The 25380-nt window shown below is 40.7% G+C and overlaps 1 protein-coding gene across 1 annotated transcript in view; it reads right to left on the bottom strand.

Moving 5' to 3' along the window:
- The window catches only part of LOC125931598 (cytochrome b-245 heavy chain), a 33269-nt gene extending 12597 nt beyond the window's left edge, over positions 1–20672 (bottom strand). The window contains exons 1-6 of the mRNA XM_049643666.1: positions 20539–20672; positions 18133–18228; positions 16743–16853; positions 8284–8368; positions 5344–5489; positions 3073–3263 (exon numbers count right to left, since the gene is read on the bottom strand). Coding sequence (XP_049499623.1) covers positions 3073–3263; positions 5344–5489; positions 8284–8368; positions 16743–16853; positions 18133–18228; positions 20539–20583 — 674 coding nt within the window. The 5' untranslated portion in view covers positions 20584–20672. The remainder of the gene's footprint in view (positions 1–3072; positions 3264–5343; positions 5490–8283; positions 8369–16742; positions 16854–18132; positions 18229–20538) is intronic.
- Positions 20673–25380: the final 4708 nt, after the last annotated feature.

Here is a 25380-nt window from a genome sequence, read left to right as displayed (position 1 = left end):
AAGTCCGGATGGTTTAGCAGTGAGAAATCAAGCTCTTAGTATTTTGAGACTCTGGGCATATTTCAAGTATTCTAATATGAATCCTGTACTTTCCATTTACCAGTAATATCTTATTGACCTCTCTGAATAGATTTGAGGAAGGGAAAGAAAATATGTCTTCTTCAGCAATAGAAAAAAGATATGTACAATGGCACAAAGTATAGGTAACATCGTACAGGGTAAGTTTTGGATCATTAATATGTGTTTTCTTAAAGGGAGCATGTGTGCTTCCGTTTCGAGTGTTACTTTCATTTATAAACAAACGGAAACAGGAAAACCGTAAATCTAACAGAGCAATGAGTAGCCCATACAGTGCCTTGGTGCAAATTAGAAAAAGACGCCCCCTCTGAGAGGGCAGTATTAGAGGCAAAGAGCATGGCCAGCAAAGCGTGGGCTAATTTTATGCCCTGCGGACAGGCACCCTTGTGTAGTTGACCATACACTCATACACAGTAGCTTTGAGGCTTAGTCCAGGTGCTTCATTGGTTAAACTCAAATTGCCTAAATTGAACCAAAAAGTTTTATCAATTTAAGAAGACTCTGTGGAGATTATGACATTCTCACAGACATCGGCACTAATGGTGTGCCCTTTGAAGTGCCCACAGCCCATTCATTTCAATTCCATAAACTGTAATTGAGCAACTGCTAACACACAAGACAATGTGGGTTTAGTGGGAACAGAGGAAGGGAGGCACAAGGTCAGGTAAGTCAGGTTCCTGACCTCGAGGAACATAAATTGCAGGGTCTTCAGAATATGTGAGAATAGAGGCACAAAAGGCCCTTTGTAATAGTTTCTATGGGGGAGCTAAACTTTATTGTGCCACTTGGTACATTCTGCAAATGGTTTTTTTAACACTTATTTTTAGAGAGAGAGAGACAGAGAGAGAGGAGGAGAGGGGCAGAAGGAGAGAGAGAGAGAGAGAGAGAGAGAGAGAGAGAGAGAGACAGAATTCTAAGCAGGCTCCACACCCAGTACAGAGCCTGACACGGGGCTCGATCCCACGACCTTGGGATCATGACCTCAGCGAAAACCAAGGGTGAGACACTTAGCCGACTGAGCCAAGCAGAGGCTCCTGTGACTGTTCTAATTCAAGGCTGTTAACCATCCCTTTCTGTCCTTACGTTTGGGGGCAGAGAATTACTGTGCCAGACCTGGGGAAAGGCACTGTACACAAATTATCTCAGTTGACCCTCATAACAAGATTGAATGGTAAGTATTAGCACCCCCATTTTACATATGAGAACACCGAAGCTTAGAGAAACTAGCAACTAGAAGCAGAATGATTTGGAGAAAACACTTCTGGGCCTAGGTCAGACAGCGTTGGTTTCAAATCCCACGTCTACCGCTTGCTAGTTTGGTGGCCTTGGGAAGTTATTGAACTTCCTCCAAGCCTCAGTTTCTTTAGCTGTAAAATAGGTAATAATAATACCTAATTAAAGGTTTATTTTAGTAATCAATCGGCATGATGCATAAAAAATGCCGGGCACAAAGTAAGAGTCTAACAAATGATAACTATCAAAGTTTCTAATGCCCAAGTTCACATGTGGAGTAAGTGAGAGGAAAAAAAAGGGGGGAGGGGATTCTCCCGTCTTCTCACTGCCAGGACCAGAAGTCAGAAAACCTGGATATTAATCCTAGCTCAGCTTCTGCCTGGCCAGGAGACTGTGAGCGATCAGCCAACCAATGTACGTAGCAGATTCTGTTCAGATGGAGAGTGAGGTAAATCCGTCTCCTCTGCCTGCTCCAAAGGAAAATGTATAGTTGAGAAACTGTACAAGCATAAAGTGCCGGAATTACTAAACTAGAGATGGGGAGAGATTCATTTTGTTTTCTCTAGGATTCTCTGAAACAGCTGGATTATGACCATATCCCATTTAAAGATTTTCAGTTGCTTCAGGAAAGTCAAGAGATTCTTTGTCTACACAGATTTCCTGGTGCTTAAGAGCTGATCAGGGGTCGGAGTCAGCAAGTGGATTAAGAATGCACACAAGTAGTTGCTCAGTGCTGCTCCTTCCTGCTCTTCCCCTTTTCACACTCAGGTCTTAATCACCTCTAGGCCAACTTGGCTCTCAGCAGAGTCATTGAGCCTTGAGTATCTACTCCCTTCATGCTTAGCTATAGAGCCTCAGACCCACCAGGGAACTTCCCCATGCCTACTTTTGTGTGCAGGTGTGAGAACCAGCTGGTGTGAAATAGCATAAAAAGGAAACCTGATATTAAATAGGATTCCCAATAAGGGAACTGTCCCAACCACACATGCAGGCACTGAGTCTCTATGAGAGTATTTGTCACAGCCTGCCTTAGAGCAGCTGACAGGGTGCTCTACAAACAGGGTGACTTGGGCTACATATTTTACCTCTGTTAATCTGTTTCCTTGTCTACAATCTCCCCCAGGAAATGGGGATGTGAGAGCATCTCTACCTAAAAGAAACATTTCATGTCTATAACAAGTGCTCAATAGAAGAGAGCTCTTACCTTTATCATATTAGAAGGCTGGAAGGCAATAACCATGTATTTTTCCTTCTAGTATTCCCCCACAGTACCTGAGATCAGCCCTCAAACATGGTAGGCAATCAATAAATGTCCAGCTTGAATCAAAACTCATTGAACTACAGCAAACGCTTTCACCTGCTTAATCATTAGCCCCTCAAGTTTGGGAGTTGGACTAATTTCCTAGCGATTAAACCATAAGAAACATCACTGCAGACATCCAAGACCCCTCCAGCACCCTTAACATGTCTTATACACTTGCAAAGACACTCAAACTTTGGTGCATTTTTCAAGCTTGCTAGAAATAACTGCATTAATAATAGCTATTATTAAATAACTAAAGAAATAATAGGTATGAATCAGGCGGAAGAAACTAAAATGTTGCGGAGTGGTCTCTCTCAAACTGACCCCTGTTGTCCCCTCATATTCTATCAGCAGACAGGCTGCCCACACGTAGACAAGGAGGCCACTGTGCCTCTAACAGCATCACACCTGGAAACTGAAGGACTTAAAGTACTCGACGGTGGAAATTAAATACTCACTCAGCTCCGTGGATGGCGAGCCCGATGAAGAAGATCACAAAGAGATGGTGTGTGTACCAAAACAGTTCAAAGTAAGATCTCCGGATGGTTTTGGTGGAGGAGGTGATAATTAATATGAGGCACAGTGTGATGACAATACCAGTGATGCCTGCCAACCGAGTCACAGCCACATATAGGCCTCCTTCAGGATTCTGTAAAATACACACACACACACACACACACACACACATGCACACACGCACACATGAACACACACACACACACACACACACACACACACACATTACTGGTAGGCTCTCAAATGCAGGACTACCTATTTATAAACTTTCCAGTGTATAGGGCCATAGGTATTTCCTCTCTAGAGAGAGATACAGACTTGGAATAGATATTTCTCAATTTGAAAACATTTACGTGGCTGAGGTATCATGGGAAGTACTAACTGATACACTGAAATAGTTGTAAGGGAGGATCGAATAAAGGAAATCAGCCAAGTAGAAGATGCCCTAAAAGGGTCTGAAGCGCTTTCTCCCTTTGGTTTGGAAAGGACCACAGTACTTTGTTTTGCAAATGTATTCTGGACATGCCTGACGTCTTAGGCTGGGGTCCCCTGAAGCAGGTAGACCTTGAGATGAGGGTGCATGTGCTCCAGGAAGAGACTGGTCAGAAGATGGGTGATAGATCACAAAAGAGGAACAAGTCAAAGAAGGAGGGTGATCGCAGGCTGTTTTGTTTTTTTTTTATATAGAGGGTAGCTCCCACCTGATGCTGCCGAGGAACTGTGGACACTCAGTCACATGTCAGAGTTCATCCTGACTCAAGACAAGGAGGATGGGCTTTCATGGTCTGCCCCCATCAGTTTTTGGCTAGGGCTGCCCTCAGAGAGGTAGCCATCAGGCCCTTTCAGTTCTCTGAGTTTGTGGACAAAGGGACTCCAATAGCCCCAGAGTGGTCCTCTGAGGAAGAAACGCAGGTCTCAGAAATCAAAAGTGAAAACACACAGAAAGGTGTGGGAGCACAGAGTAAAAGTGGTCCAGAGACATCCAGGCAGAGCATGACAGTGTCAGCCCACCTAGTATGGTCACATTGCCTTCCTTACACATCACTGTGCAAACAACGGACAACACAAAAGGAAAATTATCCCAGACATTACAGAAAAAGAATTTCTGTTTTCTTTGATGCAAGTATTTTCTTCACGGTAGCCCGAGGAGAATTATTTCTGCAAAATTAAGGGGCTTTTCTTATACTCTGCTAAACACAAGGAAACACGTTTGCAATTGGGTGTATAGTAATTTGACTCGGCCATCCTCCCAAGCCATTGAGCACATGAGGATGACTTACTTGGAGCTTTAGCCACTGTTGGAAGGGAAGCAGGGCTTGCCGTGGATGCCCCAAAGGGCTGCCTCTGGAAGACTGCTGAGTACTCCCAGTGCACCTGACTTCTCACGGAATGGTGGTTAGCAGACATAGGCCACCCCTCAGATGTTGTAGGCAAGAGAGAAGAAAAGCATCTCTGACAGCTGTCAGTCAGTGGCCAGCCTCATACTAACACCGAGGCCGGAGTGTTCCCTGTTTCACATAACCAAGTGCATAGAACACCCGCATCAGACGAGGTCATTCTGTGACTGTGGTGAGTGGGACAAAAATAAAACCACTCCAGAATTATGTCTCAGCCGAGACAACACAAGTGACTGCTGCTTCTTTACCAATTACAGATTTAGCCCCATTCTATTCCTTCTGCCTCCTGGAGAAACATTCCTAAGATACCCAATCCTAGAAAGACCCCCAATTCTTGAACATACCTGATCCAGAGCAGATCTTTGCTTTCTTAAACCCCTCCAGAACCACCTTACACAAGTCCATGTCCTCTATTAACAAGCCTCTATTAACACCTTCCCGGAATGTCCCAGACTTTCTCATGGTGCAAGGCCTCTTTTGCCGCAGTAAGTAATAAGCCCAACTTTGTTTGACTGGATGTGTGTTCCTGTCTTTCTTTGATGGTGGGCATTGTCATGGGTGAGCCTGAGTTACTCCGGGTTCCACAGGTGAGCTTAAGGAGCTGGAAAACTTCTAGAGATCCTCCACACGTGGGGTCGGGAGTGTGGGAGACATTTCCTCTGTACCCACATTCTTAGAAACTACAGAACTGTCCCCCTGATAGTCAACTTTTGTCACTGTTGTTGTTCTGGCCAAGTGCGGTTCTTCACTCACTGAAATCTAGTCCTCAGTTTTAATGGTCTAGGGAACATCTGAATCAGGAAATAGGAGACTTACCTTGAATCTCTGTCGAGCAAAATTGAGGTAAGTTTCATTAGGTTTATCTCCAAGGTCAGAGAGTGCTATTGAATAAGGATCAGAATTGTTGGATCGGGCATCCACACACCACTCCACATTAAACAGATGTGCAATAGTATGAATCGCTGAAGAGGACAGAGAAGAGAAACAAACAGGGTGAAGGGTATGTACAATTTTATTATGAGCTGGGTTTCTGCCTATAGCCCCTGACTCTATGATAAGTTATAAGGAGACCCAGGGATGGCCCAAGACACTCACAAATAAGAACTGGGTCTCCAGGCCACAGGGGCAAGACAATTCGAGTCAGTAAGCTACTCTCTAGTTGTGTGATCATACACAAATCACTTGACATCTCTGGTCTTGGTTTCCTCATTTGTGAAATGAAGGTGCAAAACGACACCATCCTAAAGATCCGATCAAGTTCTGAGATTCTACAAAGTAACCTTGGTCTCTGAGGATATTTGGATGTGCTCTCTTTGCCTCTCTCCCCCTGATATATTTATGTTCAAACAGGAAGACTCTCATGTAATATATGCCTTTAGTGGACCCATTCACCTGACTCTGACATTACTCCAGAAAGATAACAAATTTTATTGATCTGATATAAACCAATGGCCATAACAGTGAATATCTTCTTAAAAATTGCATTCCTTACTTAACAAGCACTAACATACAACTTACTAGGTACCAAGAACTGTTATACATGCCTTTAATTACTTTATCCTTATATTGATCCAATGATGTAGGGACGATTATCATCACCTCATCTTACAGATGAGGAAACTGGGGCATAGAATACTTAAATATCTTGCCCAAGATCACCAAGCTAGGAAGTAGCAGAGTTAAGAATCAAATCCAAGCAATCTGGCACTCAAATCTATGCCCTTAACCATTACACTATGTTACATTCTAATAAGATTTTATCATGCATTTTGCTTTTGAGCCATTTTGTTTGCCACAGAAAGCCTTCATGATCTACTAATAGGAGAAGAGACGCCCAGTTAAACACCAGCAATCTAAGCCTATTTTACTCAAATTAGGGACAGACTCTTTAAGGGCAGAATAAAAGTCTCCTTTGTTTATCACCATGCCTGTGTGCATGACTATCGCCTGGCACAGCCCTTATTTATTAAGTGAATTAGTGGAGATTTTGTAAGGGTTCCAGATGCATCCCTTGTGCCAACACCACCACTTTAATAATGATAATAATAACAACACATAATATAGCATACATATATACATATGTATACCTATTATATATAATAATAACAATAATAATAAAGAAGATGCTTAGCTGATAAGGGCTACCTTACCATTAAGATAAGATATCTTCTCAACTTACGGGTTGTGGCCCCTGCAGCATTACTGCAAGAAATCCATAAATCTAAATGTTTAACCTAGTATTTTTGTAATGGATAAATAAAAGCTCTCGTTTGTGAACTAACAAATTTTTTTTCTATTAAAAAGAGTGGAAAAGGGTGAAGACGCTGGGATTTTGTCAGAAGAGCCTAAGATAAAAAAAGTTTTAGGAATTGAATAAATCCTAATAGAGGGATGAAAGAAAGAGTGATGAATATTTTTTAACAGAATTCATTCAAAAAGTACAGCACATCTTGGCAGGAATGTAAATTGGTGCAGCCACTATGGAAAACCCCATGGAGGCTCCTCAAAAAAACAAACAAACAAAAAAACAAAACAAAAAGGAAGTACCATCTGACCCAGGGATTCTACCCAAAGAAAATGAAAACACTAATTTGAAAAGATATATGCACTCTTATGTTTAGAGCAGCATTATTTACAATGCTGAGCTATGGAAGCAACCTAAGTGTCCGATAGCAGAGTTAAAAATCAAATTCAACCATCTGGTATGGATAAAAGAAGACGCTATTATATATATATATATATATATATATATATATACACACACACACACACACACACACACACGTACATGTATGTGCATACATATACACATATATATACATACATGTATATATATATATATATATATATATATATATATGGAATATTACTCAGCGATAAAAAAAGAATGAGATCTTGACATTTGCAACAACATGGATGGACCTAGAGAGGATATTATACTAAGTGAAATAAATCAGACAGAGAAAGATAAATACCATATGATTTCATTTATACATAGAATCTAAAAACCAAAACAAACAAACAAATAAAACAGAAGCAGACTCATAAATACAGAGAACAAACTGGTGGTTGCCAGAGGGGTTGGGGGTGAAAGGATGGGCAAAATAGGTAAAGGAGATTAAGAGATATAAACTTCTAGTTATAAAACAAATAACTCACAGGGATATAAGGTACAGCATAGGGAATATAGTCAATAATACTGTAATAACGTTGTGTTATTGGTAACTACACTGATCATGGTGAGCATTTTATAGTGTATGTGATTGTCGAATCACTATGTCATACACATGAAACCAATATAATATTGTATGTATTATATGTATTGTATATGTATATGTTGTATGTATTATAATATTGTATGTATACTTCAATTTTAAAACTTAAAAAATACAACATATCCAATCACCACTTGATCTACCTAAAAAGGCTGATCTCTTATTTTAAAAAAGGTATCTAGGGGCGCCTGAGTAGCTCAGTTGGTTAAACATCCAACTTCTGCTCTGGCCATGATCTCAAGGCTCATGAGTTTGAGCCTCATGTCGGGCTCTGTGCTGTCAGCACACAGCGTGGAGCCTGCTTCGGATTCTGTGTCTCCCTCTCTTTCTGCCCCTCCCCTGCTCACACTCTGACTCTCTCTCTCTCTCTCTCTCAAAAATAAACATTAAAAAAATTAGAAATAAATAAAAACCAAACTTAAAAAAGGTATCTAGGAATAGAGGGAACTCTCTGGTTCCAAGTTTCTGGTAATAAGCTTACCAGTGTGAAGTGCAATCATCCATGCCACCATTTTATGAAAGGTGAGATTCCTGTCCAGTTGTCGTCGAATTCTTGTTGAGCAGCACTTTGGATTAAGGGGAAAAGAACAAAATAGTAATTGGTAACAAGAAGGCTTTCCAAGCGCCAGGCAGTAGATACATATCATCTCATTTCATTCTCACAACCACCCTAAAAACGATGTCATTCGACGCATTTGACAGATGAAAAAACTGAGGCTCAGATATGTGTAGTCATCTTCCCAAGGTCAAATAGCTGGTAAGTGGCATACCTGATAGGTCCCTGCAGTAACCACACACAGGCACAACCAGCTCAGCCCAAGAAGCCTAAGGTTTGTTGACCAGCAAGCCTTAGGTCCCTACAATCCGTTTCTGCCTATTTCACCTGGACCTGAAGGGGGAGAGCTCTTCTCTGTCTTCTCCATCACTTTCCCCTGCCCCAGAATGTATGTGAGCTCTCACGGTCCCACCCTGGGCAGTTAGCAAAGGTTCATCCTCAAGAAGATGTTAACCAGTAACTTAAGTGTTAGTCAGTTGAGAGATTCAAGTGTCAGCTATCCCAGAATACTGGCAAGCTAATAGGATTCCCTCCAAGAGAAAAGGTGTATGCATTTCACAAGACCCTGAAAGTCTAATGGGGACACAGACAAGTGAACAGTTCTAGAACAAGTGAATAGTTTGAGAACATCCTTCTAAGACATACACTATGGGAGGAGAAAAAATTTTCCACCTGCCTCTGTTGATAAACATCACAAGGAGACATCATTAAACAAATAATAATAGCAAAAATAACAATAGCTAATATTTGTAAAGAGCTTGTGCAAGGAGCTGGTTTAAGTGTTTTATATGCATTTTGACACTTTTCATTCTTACATCAATCCTATCAGGGAGGTACCATTTTTATCACTATATACCAGATTAGGAAAAAAGGCGTAGAGAGGTCACCTTGCCTTAGGTCACATAGTTAATAAGTGGCAGAGCTGGGATTTAAATCCAGAGTATCGGATGCCAGAAGTATCAGTATTCTGATATTTCATACCTTGCATGATTAGTCTGACATTAAAAATAGTATTTTGGTCAGTACTCTGGCGTAACTGTCCTACTGATGCATGTTAGAAGATGTGGGTGTGAATCTTGATTCAGGTCAATGCCCAAAGTAGAAAAAGAAACACCCTGCTTTATGGTTGAGTCAAAGCTTTGTCCTCCTAGAAACCGGTCAAATGCTCGCTCTGGCTGTTTTGTTCTCAAGTCTAAACATACTGCCACAGAGATACAAAGAACCTTTTGAGAAGAGCCGAGTGCCAAAGACAATCTTAGGTATTATAAGAATCTGGTTCTAAACACATTCAATTTATTCTAAAGATGTTTAATTTTTGGTTTGCTTATTTTTTCAATAAAATTTTCTGATTTTATAGGAAAAGAATGTGGTTGTGTGGAAAATTGTGCTTATTCCACTATCTCTCAGTTAGCTACATCTACAGAGAGCATGGGAACATGACAACAGGTTCTTGGGATTGCAGTGAGGAAGATACTGAGGATTCCAGAGAAAGGAACAAAGAATTCGGTTTCATCGAATGTTTTCTGTGAGCCAGACAGTTTACGCAAAATCATTACCTCATTCAGTGGCAACAAGATAAGGATCATTATCCTCATTTTACAGATAAAAAACCTAAAGCTAAGTCTCACACTGTCTGGGATCCAAGTCTATTTTCTTCAACATTCATACCCTTTTCCACTAAACCAATTGCAAAGATATCGCCACTATTTTTCTATGTGTCTAAAAACCCAAGACGAGAATTTTAAGTGTAAGTACTCAGCTGCAAGGTGATCGCAGAAAACAATGTCAGGGGAAGTGAGACTAGGAAGAAAAGGAAACCAGTGAAAGGTATATTAATCAGATCAGCTACCACTATCATATATCATATCATATCATATCATATCATATCATATCAAAACATATATCATGTCATCATAGTCTTGCTGATCCGAGGACTCTGAGAGACTGTGTAGAAAATGCCCCAGAGGATTTTTTTTTTCATTTTTACCTGAGGGATTACAAAGTTTAGGTATTCATCCAACAACTCCTATCTGTCACTGGCTGAGGGCTAGTCCCAAGGCATCAACTCCCTGGCATTTCAGGCTTGCCCCAGGAGAGGCTAAAAGAAAATTCCGAGGCAGAGAATGACTGGGGCTTCCAGAAGGCAGCTGCCCCATGAGCTGCAGAACCAGAAGTGGGGAGGGAATATTAGTGGAACACTAACTGTTGCTTGACACAACAGCATCAGCTACGACTAAGAGTCCATTGGTGGAGCTGGGCAGTAACTCGGGCTCTCATAATAAGGGTTTCCTGTTGGAGATCACTTAGTTTACATTTCTGTTAGTGAAAAATTGTTAAAAATTTTTAATGTAATTTTTTAAAATCTTTTTTTAATGTTGATTTATTTTTGAGACAGAGCGCAAGTGGGGGAGGGGCAGAGAGAGAGGGAGACACAGAATCAGAAGCAGGCTCCAGGCTCCGAGCAGTCAGCACAGAGCCCGACGCGGGGCTCGAACTCATGAGCTGTGAGATCATGACCTGAGCCGAAGTTGGATGCTCAACAGACTGACCTACCCAGGTGCCCCTTAAAATTTTTTAAAGAATTTTTTGATGCCTATTTACAGTGACCCTACTGGGTCAAGGCGAGGTAAGGAAGGTGTCCTCTCTCTTTTTTTTAATGTTTATGTTTTTGAGAGAGAGAAGAGGGGAGGGGCAGAGAGAGGGAGACAGAGGATCTGAAGTGGGCTTTGGGCTGACAGCACAGAGCCCGACGTGGGGCCCAAAGTCACAAACCACAAGATCATAGCCTGAGCCAAAGCCAGACACCTAACTGACTGAGTCACTCAGGCGCCCCTCTTTACAATTTTAAGGAAATATATTTTTCCTGTTTCCCAATCACTAGGTTCCTCCATAGTATCTTAAAGTCCTCGAGGTAGGCAGAATTCAAAGATGATCCCCAATGATATTATATAATCTCCTCCATTTGAGTGCGAGTGGGACCTGACCTGTGAATATGATAGGACGTCACTCCTATGAGTTTGTTACATTATATGGCAAAAGGAACTTTGCAGAGGTAATTAAAGTCCCAAGTTGACCTTATGAGAAAGATTATCTGGATGGGCCTGAACCAATCTCATGACCCTTTAAATCTGGGTCTAGAACACAGAGACTGAAGAATTCAGAGATTCAAGGCACAAGAAGTATTTGGTGCAATGTTGCCAGCTTGAACATGGAGGGGGGGCCACATGGCAAGGGATACAGGGACATTTAGGATCTGTGACCAGCCCCTGAATGACTGTCAGCAAGGAAACAGGAACCTCAGTCCCACAACTGCAAGGAACTGCATTTTGCCAACAAGAATGAGCTGGGAAGATTTCAACCCAGAGTTTCCATTTGAGAAGTCAACCCAGTAGGCACCTTGGCTTCTGCCTTGTGATATGCTGAGTGGAGTACCCAACCACCTGCAGACCTGCAGGGTGCTGAACTTCTCATCTACAAAACTGTGAGCTAATAAATGGGGGTTGTGTGAAGCCACTGAATTTGTGGACATTTGTCACATAGTAAGAGATAATTACTATAGCCCTTACTGGGGTGATGGCAGACAAATTGGAGTCCTAAGACAGAGAGAATGGCAATTAGCGGGATCAGAAACCAGTACTGAATTACATTTCAGAGAGCAAGTTTTGCCATCCAATATACCCATGTTGGATCTCTGCTCTAACACCTAGCTATGTGACATTGAATAATACGCTCAGTTTCTAACTTCCTTGCCTATATATTTATCGTAGTTCTTTCCCCATAGATCTGTTTCATAGATTCACTGAGAAGTGCTTTATAAATATTTGAGGGTTTTCTTGTATCATGATTTAACTTTTCAGTGAGTAGGGCTTGGCTCCCCAGCTGTGGAGTAATCTTCCTATATACAGAGTAATATATCATATACTGTAAAAAAAAATCCCTTGGTAATTATTTGGTTAAATGAATTACATTTTCACTAGTCTAGAACCTAAGATGATTATTATAAACCTATAGAGAGGTATTTACCCACATGTCTATACTTGCCATGCTGCTTGCTTTTCTTCTTCCTGACAAATTATTTTGAAACTTTTGGGAGAAAATACACTGGCTCCTGCATGCTGAAGTGGAAGAAAAGGAAAGTAGTTTTGAAGTGGCCTCTACAGTGTCTCTACAGAGTTCTACCTTTATCATCATCAATATAGATCATGGGAAATCTGCAACCATAGATTCTCATGCCCCCTATCAGCTTGAGCATCTGACTGTTACAGAAAATGAAATTGAATGCCAGAACAATGGAGAAATGTGCTTGGGAGATAAAAAGGTCCATTTGGTAATAGTCTGATCTTAATAGGTAGTGTTTTTTTTTTTTTTAAAGCTAATTAATAAAGGGGTGCCTGGGTGGCTCGACAGGTTACGTGAAAGACTCTTGATTTTGGCTCAGGTCAGGATCTCACGGTTCACGGGACTGAGCCCTGCATCAGGCTCTGCGCTGACATTGCAGAGCCTGCTTGGGATTCTCTGTCTCTCTCCCTCTCTCTCTGTCCTTCCCCCATTCATGCTGTCTCTGACTCTCTCAAAATAAATAAACTTATAAATTCTTTTTTTAATTTAAAAAGCTAATTAATATGAAACATGTACATCTCATGAAAGGAAAAACAGAGGCCATTAGTCACTAATGGGCCAGGACAGGAATGGGTCTCACCAAGGCACCAATCCCTAATTTTCCCAAGTTACCCTCTATGGTATCTCAGGATGGCAAAAAAAAAAAAAAAAAAAAAAAAAAAAAAAAAAAAAAAAAAAATCCCAAGGAAAAACCACAAGACATGCTTATATGGGGCTTCCAGATACAATTTCTTGCCGTTTGTGAAAAGGGAGCAAGGCGGCTGGTTGGTGGGGTGAGAAGGAAGGGCTTTGCTGCCTGTGACTGCCCAGGGCTTTTTTGTCCCTCCTCCTTACAAAGATACCATTCTTATTCTTTTGAGTCACTTCTGAATTATCACCAGCCGCCTCCTAATTACCCAAGCTGCCGTCATGTCCCGTGGCTTCCTCACCGAACTACCTCTTGGCCTTTTGCCATTGACTTCTAAAGGGAAGTTTCTCTTCTGTTACTGTCACCTAGAGCCTTGCCCGATCTCACTAAGCTAACGTTCAAGTGTAAGGGAGATCAGTGAGTCATCTCAGCAGATTTCTATGCTCCATTCAAACTTTAAGAGAGAAAAAAAATTTAAGTGAGAAATGGAACTACAAAGAAGTGCATGTTTAATGGGGTATAACATGACTTTCTCTAACGTGACCGCTACAGAAACATAAAAGTTCTATTTTGTGTACACCTGGTCCTACCACACATGCCATGAACTCAACTCACCTAAATTAGACGTTTATGTGAAATTTGGGAGAAAGTACAAAAGCCAGCCTTGAATCTACAGAACTCAGGCAAAGGAGCTGACACTAATGTCCAGTAGGATGGTGGCAGTAGCATATGTAATAAATAAGAACATCACTGTTTCTAACTTTGAAATCACGTGTTTATTCTCTTTCATAAAACTCTAAGCTCCTTGAGCTCATGGCCCATTCATATCCTACTCTTTACTCACCATGTGTCCCCAGTGCTTAGAATATAGCTGGCACTTAACAAATATTTGTTGACTGACAACTCAGCAGTTGACAGGTTTGGTCAATTAATATATACTTTTAGAGTATATATTACTCTATTATTTAATATATATTAAATATTATTAACATGTTAATATATTAATAAACAATTATTATAACCATGAAATTTTATTTATTTTTATAAATAAATTTATTTATTAAATAATTAACAAATATATTAAATATTATTAGTATATTAAATATTACTCTAGTTCTTTTCTTTTTTTTTCAATATATGAAATTTATTGTCAAATTGGTTTCCATACAACACCCAGTGCTCATCCCAAAAGGTGCCCTCCTCAATACCCATCACCCACCCTCCCTTCCCTCCCACCCCCCATCAACCCTCAGTTTGTTCTCAGTTTTTAAGAGTCTCTTATGCTTTGGCTCTCTCCCACTCTAACCTCTTTTTTTTTTTTCCTTCCCCTCCCCCATGGGTTTCTGTTAAGTTTCTCAGGATCCACATAAGAGTGAAAACATATGGTATCTGTCTTTCTCTGCATGGCTTATTTCACTTAGCATCACACTCTCCAGTTCCACCCACGTTGCTACAAAAGGCCAGATTTCATTCTTTCTCATTGCCACGTAGTACTCCATTGTGTATATAAACCACAATTTCTTTATCCATTCATCAGTTGATGGACATTTAGGCTCTTTCCATAATTTGGCTATTGTTGAGAGTGCTGCTATATACTTTTATATATACTTTTAGAAGACCCTCATGAAGATCTTCCCTCCTGGACCACAAGAAGCCTAAACGCAGCCATTATGACATGTGCTTTTCATGGGTCATGGCTGTTCAATGGCAGTGCAATTTGGGCCTGTGAGGTAACAAGGATTTCTTAATGGGCCTTCCTGGTGAAAACTTTGCCTGTTGCTCAGGATTTACTTCCTGTAAATAGAGAGTATTCAAACGGGGCTAAGAGGAAGGCTACAAAAATGAATCGTGCCTTCCTAAAAACAAAAAGTTACAGTGCATGAGTTTCATTTAGCAAATGTTCACTGGGTACCTACAATACACCAAGCACTGTAGTTTTTAGGTGGCTCATTGATAGAACTTGAAATCAAATGGAATTTGATCTTTGTGATTGAGAATATTATTTAGAAATCCTTGTAATCAGGGGCGCCTGGGTGGCTCAGCTGGTTGAGTGTCTGACTCACACGGTTTGTGAGTTTGAGCCCCATGTTGGGCTCTGTGCTGACAGCTTGGAGCCTGGAGCCCGCTTCTGATTCTGTGTCTCCCTCTCTCTGTGCCCCTCTCCCGCTTGTGCTCTGTCTCTCTCTCTCCCTCTCTCTCTCAAAATAAATAAACATTAAAAAAATAAAAAACAAAGAAACCCTTGTAATCAATGTCTACTGTTAGCTGTGTCCTGCTCATCTTATATTTATAAATCAACCAGCAAATTTAGTAAGACTAGGAAAAACAAGGCAGAATTCAAGGCAAATTCTACTTGTTATCAACAGTTTAGATCACTTTCCTTCCCCCAAATATTCTGTGATTGCCAAATTAAGTATTAACTTCTCAGCTATACATTTAACGTCCTAGTTTACCAGCAAAGCTCCAGCTCTCCTCTGCTGCCTTACCTCAGACACCTGCCCTTTACAATCCCTACATCCCCATCAAAGTGGATTGCTCCCTGGTCTCTTCTATAAATTATCTCTACCTAAGAGATATTTTAAAGCTAGTTAATATAAAACATAGACATTTTATTAAGAAGAAAAACAGAGGCTATTAGTTACTAATCATCCAGTAGAATGGGTCCCACCAAGACGTCAATCCCTAACTTTTCCTAGCTACACTGTTTGGTGTGGCCAGGAATAGCCAACAAATCCAAAGAGAAGCCACATGTCATGCTTATATGGGGCTTTCAAGAATATAATTTCCTCACTATTTTCTGTGCTTTGGCCCATTCCATTTTCTCCATGCAGGATGTCTTTCTCTCTCATTTACATCTCCTAGTGCTTATTTTACCCCTATATGCCCGTATTTGTTGCCATCTTTACCAAATAAATATAGCCCCTTACGTCTAATGTTTTGTGGAACCCATCATATTTTGCTTTGTATCATATTTATTTGGGTACACAGATCTAAGTAGATTATAAGTGCCTTGTTTCTAATCTTTGTATAATAATAATAATAAATTCACATAACATTGTATAGGTTACACAGTTTATTCTTACATAATATTTTATTTCTTCTAGCATAGTACATTTAGGGGCTCGCAAACTTGTCAAAGTGAGGGTTAAAAAAATCCCTGAGCATTTAGAAAGCTCTGAACTCCTCAATTCCATGGACTTGACACCTCTTAGTCACCCTCATTATACTCATCACTCATTGATTCCATCTGCCTGGGACACTATCCACAAAGAGATTTTCTCTGACTTAAAAATTTTGAAAAATATGGCACTGTAAGATCAATTCCCAAATCCCATGTCAGCGTCACAAAGCCCGTAATATGTTACAGATGTCTGGTGTGTGTGTGTATGTGTGTGCACACGTGCGCAAGTGTTTTATTGCTCTTCTTGAGGTGTAGGTTGGTGGGTTGTTGTTTTTATGTCTATTCCAAGTTAAATGGCTGTCCTAGGGAGCTCCATCAACAATGAATATACAAATAAAATGGAGAATCAGGCATGGCTTGGCTCATGCATATTGTACAGAGGTTGGAATCCTCACAAACCATTAGTTTGCTTTTCTTCAAACTTCAAAATTCAACTTTGTAAATGTTTGCTCTTACCGCACTGGAACCCCTGAGGAAGGAGAGCAGATTTCGACAGACTGGCAGCAGAATCAGCATGCAGTTGAAATTCAGGCAGGCTGCAGGGGCCCTGGCCAATGGCAGTGCGATCTGGAAGATGCAGGATAGGGAGTGGGGAAAGGTATCAGGTTATCTGAGGAGGAAGGTCCTTCAGAGCTAAGAGTTTACCTTTAGGGCCTGCTGGGATCCTTTGTTTTAATCTGGCCCTTCTCTCCCACCCCAACATTTTACTGTGAACATTTTCAAACATAAAGAGAATTTGAAGTAATTTCACAATGAATGCCTGTTTACCCAACTCCCAGATTCCACTATCACGTATCTATCCATCCATCTACCCATCCCTCTGTCTATCCATCAACACAGCTTAGTTTTGATGCATTTCAAAGTAAGTAGCAGACATCACTTTCCCCTAAGTACTTAAGCATGTGTATCATTAATTAGGGTTCAGTATAGAAACTGGGGCTTTCTAAAGATTTTCTTGGCACTTAGACTCACTTCAGAAGTAACCTCGGTTGGTATGTTGTAATGCTTTGGCATTATAATTGTTCTCTGTGATGCCTAAATAAGTTGCCTATTTTGGAGAGGGAAGAAAAGGGAAATCCTCCTCCTCAGTATCAATGTGAATAAGTTAACAATAGCTATAATAGCGTAGTATGATTATGTATTATAATTATTTATACAAGTGATATATAATACATATTATCATTAGTATTAAGTAATGAATTCATGGTTTCAGCATGATATAAGAAATGATTTCCTGTGGGGGCAGCTGTGATCGTAATTATCTTCATGTGTCATGAAGCAGAACCCTGGCAGATCAAGGAAATCAAGAATGCAATGGATCCAAGGAAAGATGGGGGCCTTCCTCTGCTGGCCTAGTCAGTGAAAGCGACCCTTGGGCAAGTTCCTCAAAGGCTGCATCTGTAGGGAGAGGCTTATTTCCTGAAGACAATTTCACAACATGCTACCAGGCCCAGGGCTCACCATGCACAAAAGTGTCAGGAATCAGATGATTTAAAGAACACGGGAAGACTCACTTGTCCCACCCATGTCACCCTTGGATTGATCTCTCCAACCTTGCCTGCCACGCCAGAGTTGGTATTAGATTTCTTCTTTAAACTAAACAGTGGCACAGTAGTCCTTGGGAGGGAAGGGATGCCACTGGGACTCTCTGACACACTTTTTGTTTCTCCCACGCTGGAAGGCCTAAAGCTTCTTGCCCAGGTGGTTGCAATGGAGGGGGCAATGCTGATGGTGCTGTTCGAGTTGGTCAGAACATTTATTTAAAGTGTTGAAAGGAATATGAACCATAATCTTTGATTAGAAACGTGAGCCAGTCAATATTGCATGAGATGGGACTTATACTTACCCCCAGAAGTTTTTGAGTGTAAAAGAATGTCCTTCTCAACGCATAGAATCTGTAGTACCAGACAAAGAGGAAGACGTTCATCCCCAGCCATATTAGCTGCACAAAGAGAAATAGTTGCATAAAGATTCCACATTTCACTGGGCAGATTTCACATAAGATCAGTGTCAGACCAGGGTCAGGGCTTCCCCAAGTCTAGCCTTCAACAAAGGTGGTTAGAAAGCTGGGTGTAGCCAGCTGAAAGCCAGCTCTTGCCCACAACAGTGCCTCTACACCTTGTAATTGACCTTTCCACTTTGTCTTGTTACCCATGATTGTTTTACTACTGGCCAGTACACCAGGTTGTTATCTTTCTATCTCCCCTCTGTTCTTCTGCCTCCTCTTTTCTTCTTAGCTTTAGACAGATAGATAATGGCAGGTGAGTCTTCTCAAAAAAAGAAGGGAAAGGAAGATGTTACTGTGCTGTCCCCCGCATCGGTAAGACGTCGTGTTCTACTCTCACGGGTGCCTCCCTCCCCCACACGGTATCCCAACCCCCAGCTAGTGAGAGTCGCATCAGGTAAAATGTGGAGTCTTTAATTCTGTTTGGTAAGTTTTGCCAAACTTTTGAAAGAGGGGATATTAAGCATCAATGAGGGGGTGAGGGGCATGGGATTTTTTTTTAAGAGGATGGAACTAGAGGGTATTATGCTAAATAAAATAAGTCAGTCAGAGAAAGACAGATATCATATGACTTCACTCATATGTGGAATCTGAGAAACACAACAGATGACCATAGGGGAAGGAAAAGAAAAATAAGATAAAAACAGAGAGGGAGGCAAACCATAAGAGACTCTTAAATACAGAGAATAAACTAAGGGCTGCTGGAGGGGGCAGTAGGTGGGGGGATGGGTTAAATGGGTGACAGGCATTAAGGAGGGCATTTGGGGGGATGAAAAAGGAAAAAAAAAGAGACCCTTCTACATTTTGACTGCTCATTTCATCCCAAGAACTGACTACATGGTAACACTGCCCAGTCCTCTACCTTCAGCTCTATAGTGATCTTTTCTTACCTGTGCTTTGACGCTATTAAATGTCCATAGGTGCTTGAGAACAATCTCTCTTTAAGAAGAACGTACTAAAACAATTTCTCCATTACCTAACCTTGTCATTCTTACTCTTGCTTTCCAAGCTGTGTCTTTATTTTCAGGTGTATGAGTGTGTAATTTAGAAGGAGGCCATCTCCTGGGGAAAACTCTGGTAGGAACTAAAAGTATAAACATGAACTTGGTTTCTGTAGGAGTAATCTGTTCTTAAAATGGTGGTAAGAAATCAAGTTAACAGGTCTGAGTCCTCAGAAGAATTCTATATTGCATTAGAACGTTGGTTTGGCCTAATTGTTTGACGTGATATTTCTTGTTTTTACTTTATTTATGCCACTAATTCCTCTCTCTGTGTACAACTCAAAGACTCAGTATTTACTTCATGAAAAATTCTTTCAAAAATTCCAGTCGTAGGTGTTCTTTTTAACATCTATATAATACTTCCATTGGCTATTTGGAAAGGCTATTTATATATCGCTTCTCGGCCTTTTGGCTAAGATCAAGTGGAAAGGCTATTTATAAATCACATTTCTGTCTTCCCAATTGCCCGTGATTGTTTTGCCGAGACTGCCATCTTAAAATAATAGTTCATCTTTGTTATGTTAAAAAACTAAAGAGATTAACATGCCTATTTGAAAATTAGCCATATCCTCACCTACAAAAATTGTTTCTCGAGATGGATTATATTGATTTATATATATAATATATATCATATATCCACTGTGTATATGAGTCTAGTTTATTTCAATTACTTTCCCTTGAATTTTTATAAATCTCGTAAACAGCTCAAGTTTACATCAGAGAGAAAAAGTACTTTTTAAAAAAAGAAAGTTGAGACCTTCAATAATTTTTGGTGTAATTACTGAATAAAGGCCAATTTTCCATACATGAGCCAGTCTTGTACCTATTATTTGGAAAATGGTGTAAAATTACGATTACCCATTTTTAAGTGGTATAAACACATAAAAAGTAGAGAAATTTGCCTCTGAGTAAATACCAATAAACAACTTAGACTCGGAGATCATTAACATAAAATGTCTTCTACTCCCTCAGTGAGATGCTGGCCAATTTAGTACTCCCAAAGACTCAAGAAATAAAGTAGGTGAAGTGAGCCCCCAGATACATTCTTTCCATTAATAAGTTTGGAAGAATGCACTCAGTCCGGCTTATGGCTTACAGATTAGAAGTATGTTCACACAGTAAATTAGTTTCAACACAATTTCTCAGAGAAACAAGACAAAGAAACAAAAAGTTTTGCCCTATTTCATTTTCCGAGAGAACCCAGACAAGTTCGAGAACTTCTCATTTGTCTCTCATGGGTACTTACAATGACAAAGATGGAGAGTCCCTCATTTTCAACCCAGTTCCCCATGGTGACAGAGGATCAATGCTTTGTGTGTCTGCCCTTCTTCTCTGCTCTGCTTCTTCTTCCCATGAGGAAATGAAAACAGCAGCCTTGGGGCAATCAGTTTCCTTTTCTATTATCAGAAATTAGCTAATCATTGGTCAACTGAAAATCTTGTTTCCATAAGAACTTTAAATCTTTAAACCACAAGAAAAAAACACTGCAGAAAAGGGGTCTGTAATAATCCAGTCATAACTAAATATAGTAGGAAACGAAACCAATTTCCACAACTGAGAGACAAATATCAGTCCAATGATGGTACAGATTTTACACACGGAATTAACTTTTTGACAACTAGTTATCAAGTACCAATTTTTAACAAGCCCTGACTCTGTGCTGGGTAAAAATCATTAAATATCTTTTGACAGGCTGAGCAGCATTTTACAGTCTCATTGAGAAGAATAATAACAATAATGATGGTTGATGTTTATAGCATACTTACATCGTGCCAATTTTCTAAGACACATATGTGTATGTGTGCATACACATATATACACACATACATATATAGACAAACATATATGTACATATGAATTGATACATACATGTGTGTAAACACAGACCCCCCACACACACATATAATTCAATATACAAATAAATTCACTTGATTATAACATTTCAATCCCTATAAAAAAAGTAGTTTCTTTTTTTTAAGATTTTATTTTTGAGTAATCTCTACACCCAACGTGGGGTTCAAACTCAACCCGGAGATCCAGCATCACACCCTTTACCGACTGAGCCAGCCAGGAGCCCCTAAAGTAGTTTCTATTAGTATAAGTACACTTACAGCTGAGGAAACTGAGACCCAGAGTAGTTAACTTACTTGGCCAAGGTCATGCAATTAGGAAACAGTAAAGTTGGGATTTGCAATCCAAGCAATTTGGCAACACTTCTAACCAGATACCAGAAAAAAAAAAAAAAGCCTAACTCTGTCAACCTCATCCCAAATCATACCAAATACAAATACAGGAAGTAAAAATATAACAAATATGGCAAAACGTTTGGGTGACTATAGTATTCCTAGGCAGACACGGCATCCTGCAGGCTAGCTATGTCAATAGGGTCAAAACAAAGGTGTATCAGATGGGGCAGATGCCAAAAGCCAGATTTAGCATTTTTCCTGACTACTACTCTGTCTTCAGGACACGAAAGAGACAGGAGGGTAGGGTGGTAACCCCAGTACGAGATCAAAGCTGACCAACGGCACAAAGGTGGTTGTACCACAGCTAGAGTTAATGAAGAGGTAAAAGCAGAAATAGCAGGAGGCATACGGGAATGAGAGGAACCAAAAGAGAAGCACGACCCGCTGTGGTTGTTTATTTATGAACCACTTGAGACAGCCTACAGAATTGTGACCATTAGTGAAGTAACATTATTTTTCACTTAATACTGAAGGAAAGGTATTAAACTGTGACCTTTTCCATTGCTCTTGGATCATGAGTAAGCCACGTAAAGGACAGACGGCTGCATGATTCCATTGCCCACAGAGGTGGATTCAAAGAGACACGGTTAGACAACCCCAACACGGGCCACTTCTTTGCTTCTTTGCTCTGAGATCTATTCCCTACCCTTCCCTTGCTCTGCTCCATTTCAGGGAGCAATTCAGAATTCAATCTGCTGGGCTCCTTGGCCCTCTGGCTTCCGGTGTGGTCGGCCAAACGGGAGGATGAGGAGCAGGAGAGAAGCCAAAGTGTTTTTCCCGCCAGCTTTCTGCTTCAAGTGGCATCTCTGAAGTGGCTGCATTTCCATGAAGGCTCCGGCTGCTACCAGTCAGCCTTTCCCTCTATGGCATGAGCTCCGGCTGGCCATCGCCACCGTAGTTTTAGGCTGCCAGATGGCCCTGGCTTCTGGGCTTGAGTTATACCACCTCCTTCCGGTGTCCCTCCAACACTGAGGGTGGTAACCACTTCCTGTAGATGTTAATCTTTATGTTGCCTCCACACCCATGTTGGGATTCTGCACTTTCCCATCATCCATGTAACAAATTCCTGGTATGAAATTCCCTGCGTTAAAATGTGGTGGTTTGTTTTTCTGACTGGACTTTGCCTGAGACAAAAAAAAAATGTAATTCAGGCGTGTACTCTTTTACTCGTGTAATTAAAGAGGTGAGGCAATGAGGAATAAGCTGTTTAAACACCTGCTCTCCCCCTCTCTGCCTCTCTCAGACTCCTCCACCGGGTGTCTGTGGCTCCATCATGCTCTTTGAAACTTATCAAAATCTTCTCCTCTCTACTCTTTCCCCTTTTCTCTTTCCCAGCCTGCTGGTTCGCCTTCCTTTATCCCATCTGAATCTTCAAGTTTCTCCCACATTTTCTCATCTACCTCCTGATGCCTGTGCTCTGCTGGGGAAGCAATGCGAAGGGGACCATGAATATTCATATACCAGGAAATGATGTTCTTTGTTTCACATAAACCTGTTTCTTGAACGTTTTCCAACTCCCTTCCTCTCCCTCCACAATTTGAGAGAAAATTCAAAAGAGAAAGAATATTTTCCATGGGTAATCAACCATTCCCTCCTATTGCTTTTTTCCCCCTTAATCAGTTTCACAGCTGGAAGAAGAGAGATCAGTTGCAAAAAAAAAGAGAGACAGAGAGACAGAGAGAGAGAGAGAGAAAGAGAGAGTAAAAGCTTTCCTTTATGGAAAGTACCTTCTCTTTTAAGAACATTGTTCAAGTAAATTGTAATGTGCTCCACTCTTGGAAAGATGGAGGTTTGATAAAGAAGCAACAGGTAATGGTTGCCTGGGATTGACTGGATACTGAGAATAAAGAAAATTGAGCCTCTGTATCTTCTCCCAGCCACTTTGGCTTCCACTGTCTCCTAAGCTCTTAGTGTCAAGCCAGAGTGTGGTGAATACAAGGAAGTACTCACCCTCCCAGTAGGCAGTCATGAGTAACACCCTCAGATGCGATTGAAATCCTAGACACCTCTTGCTGAGACAAAAAAGGAGATAAGCAGACCCAGTCGCTAGGAAATTCCCTAGCTGTGCATCCTGAGTATAAATCCTTCTTGATTTTTCAAATTAAATTAGGCTAATAAATTAGGCTCCTAATTTATTCCAGGAAGGATATGTGAAATTGCTGAAGAAAGGGAGGTGTGGTACCACGCCAAGATTCCCAGTGCGTTTTGTTCCTGGTGATGATGAGAAATGGATTTCTGTTCCTTTTCTCTCTGCTGTGTATGCTATTCTTTTGAGGACTGCCATGCTCCTACTCTATATGCTTCTATGAGTTATGTGGCTCCACTTTCCTTGCCTAATAAGGATGACCGAAGGGGGGACTTCATCTTCCTGGACACAGTGTATGTCCCACGGGTGGGCACTTGACCCAAAGAAGGGTCAGGAGGGAATTGTTAGGAACTCGGGAGCAGAGAAAGTGAGGCTTTTCTATCCTTGTGAATGATGTATGCTGGCTGCTGCCATAGACTATCTCTACTATTTTGGGCTAAGAAGTTGACTAAGAATTATGCCAACACAAACAAAATCAAATCAGAAGCTAAGGAAGGATGGAGAAGTTTGGAGACAGATATGATGACAATGTTTGAATTCCCAGGTCAGACCTGCCTGAGACACCTGGACATCTTAGTTATTCTTATAGATTGGGTTTCCTGGCATGGAGCTTAGTGTTCAGGAGTTTAATTATAGAGTTTCTTTGGAGGTAAACACCCATGGAAAGGAAGGAAAAATAAGAATGCTGGAGGGGGCAGATGGGGAAGTTGAATTATCAGTGTGTGGTCACAATAAGGCCTCAGCAACCCTGTGGAGAGATCTGAAACTGGGATGACTCAGAATGCTTTTGGACAAGATGGCTCTCTTCACTGAAACAGTCAGTGCTGTAGGTGCTGACGGCAAGAGAGCTAACCTTTTGTTCCTGAAGTTCAACCTGGTGGCCATGTTATAGTATTCAACCCAGTTACATAAGCCATTAATTCCCACCACTACCACTTCCTGCTTTTAAAAAACAGTTTGAGTTGACTTTCTACCACGTACACCTACAAGGCTTTCTACTAAAGCATGGTGTAATGAAACCCTCTTTTACTCCATAACCATAATCTCAAAGGTAAGTGAAAGTTGAATACAGCTGCTAGAATGGGATCCAGATGTTCTATATCATTTGAGGGAGAAAATAAGGTAACAGAAGAGACATTCAGGGAGTGATATAGGTCATTAAAGGCATTGCAGACATGCTATTAACTGGCATTTCATTTAATAGAAAGCTAAAGTGTCTAGTGATGAAGATTAAATTTTTTTAAAATGTTTATTTATTTATTTTTGAGAGAGAGAGAGAGTGCATGTGCAAGCAGGGAGGGGCAGACAGAGAGGGAGAAAGAAAATCCCAAGCAGGCTCTGTGCTGTCAGTGCAGAGCCTGATGCGGGGCTCGATCTCATGAACCATGAGATCATGACCTGAGCTGAAATCAGAGTCGGACACCCAACTGACTGAGTCACCCAGGTGCCCTGAAGATTTATATTTTTAACTCTTTATGTTAAAATGTGATTTGCATACATGAATTCTTCAGAATAAGGAAGAAAATGAGGAAAAATCACATATATTCTCTCACTAAGCATTGATTTGGATTGAAACTTTTCAGTATGCCTTCTGTAGTAAATTGATGATTGTCTTTCTTGAAAAAAATCAATTTTTACAGACTTATTTTAACAATAGCTTCAAAAGCATTTTATATGTGTCAAGTGCCTTATGTGATTTACCTCATTTATTTTAAAAATGTTCATATCCATTTGTAGTAGGATGAATAGTGGTCCT

Source organism: Panthera uncia, chromosome X (assembly GCF_023721935.1).
Source record: "Panthera uncia isolate 11264 chromosome X, Puncia_PCG_1.0, whole genome shotgun sequence".
NCBI lineage: Eukaryota > Metazoa > Chordata > Mammalia > Carnivora > Felidae > Panthera > Panthera uncia.
The sequence above is the reverse complement of the archived record's forward strand: the minus strand, read 5'-3'. Positions and strand labels throughout refer to the sequence as shown.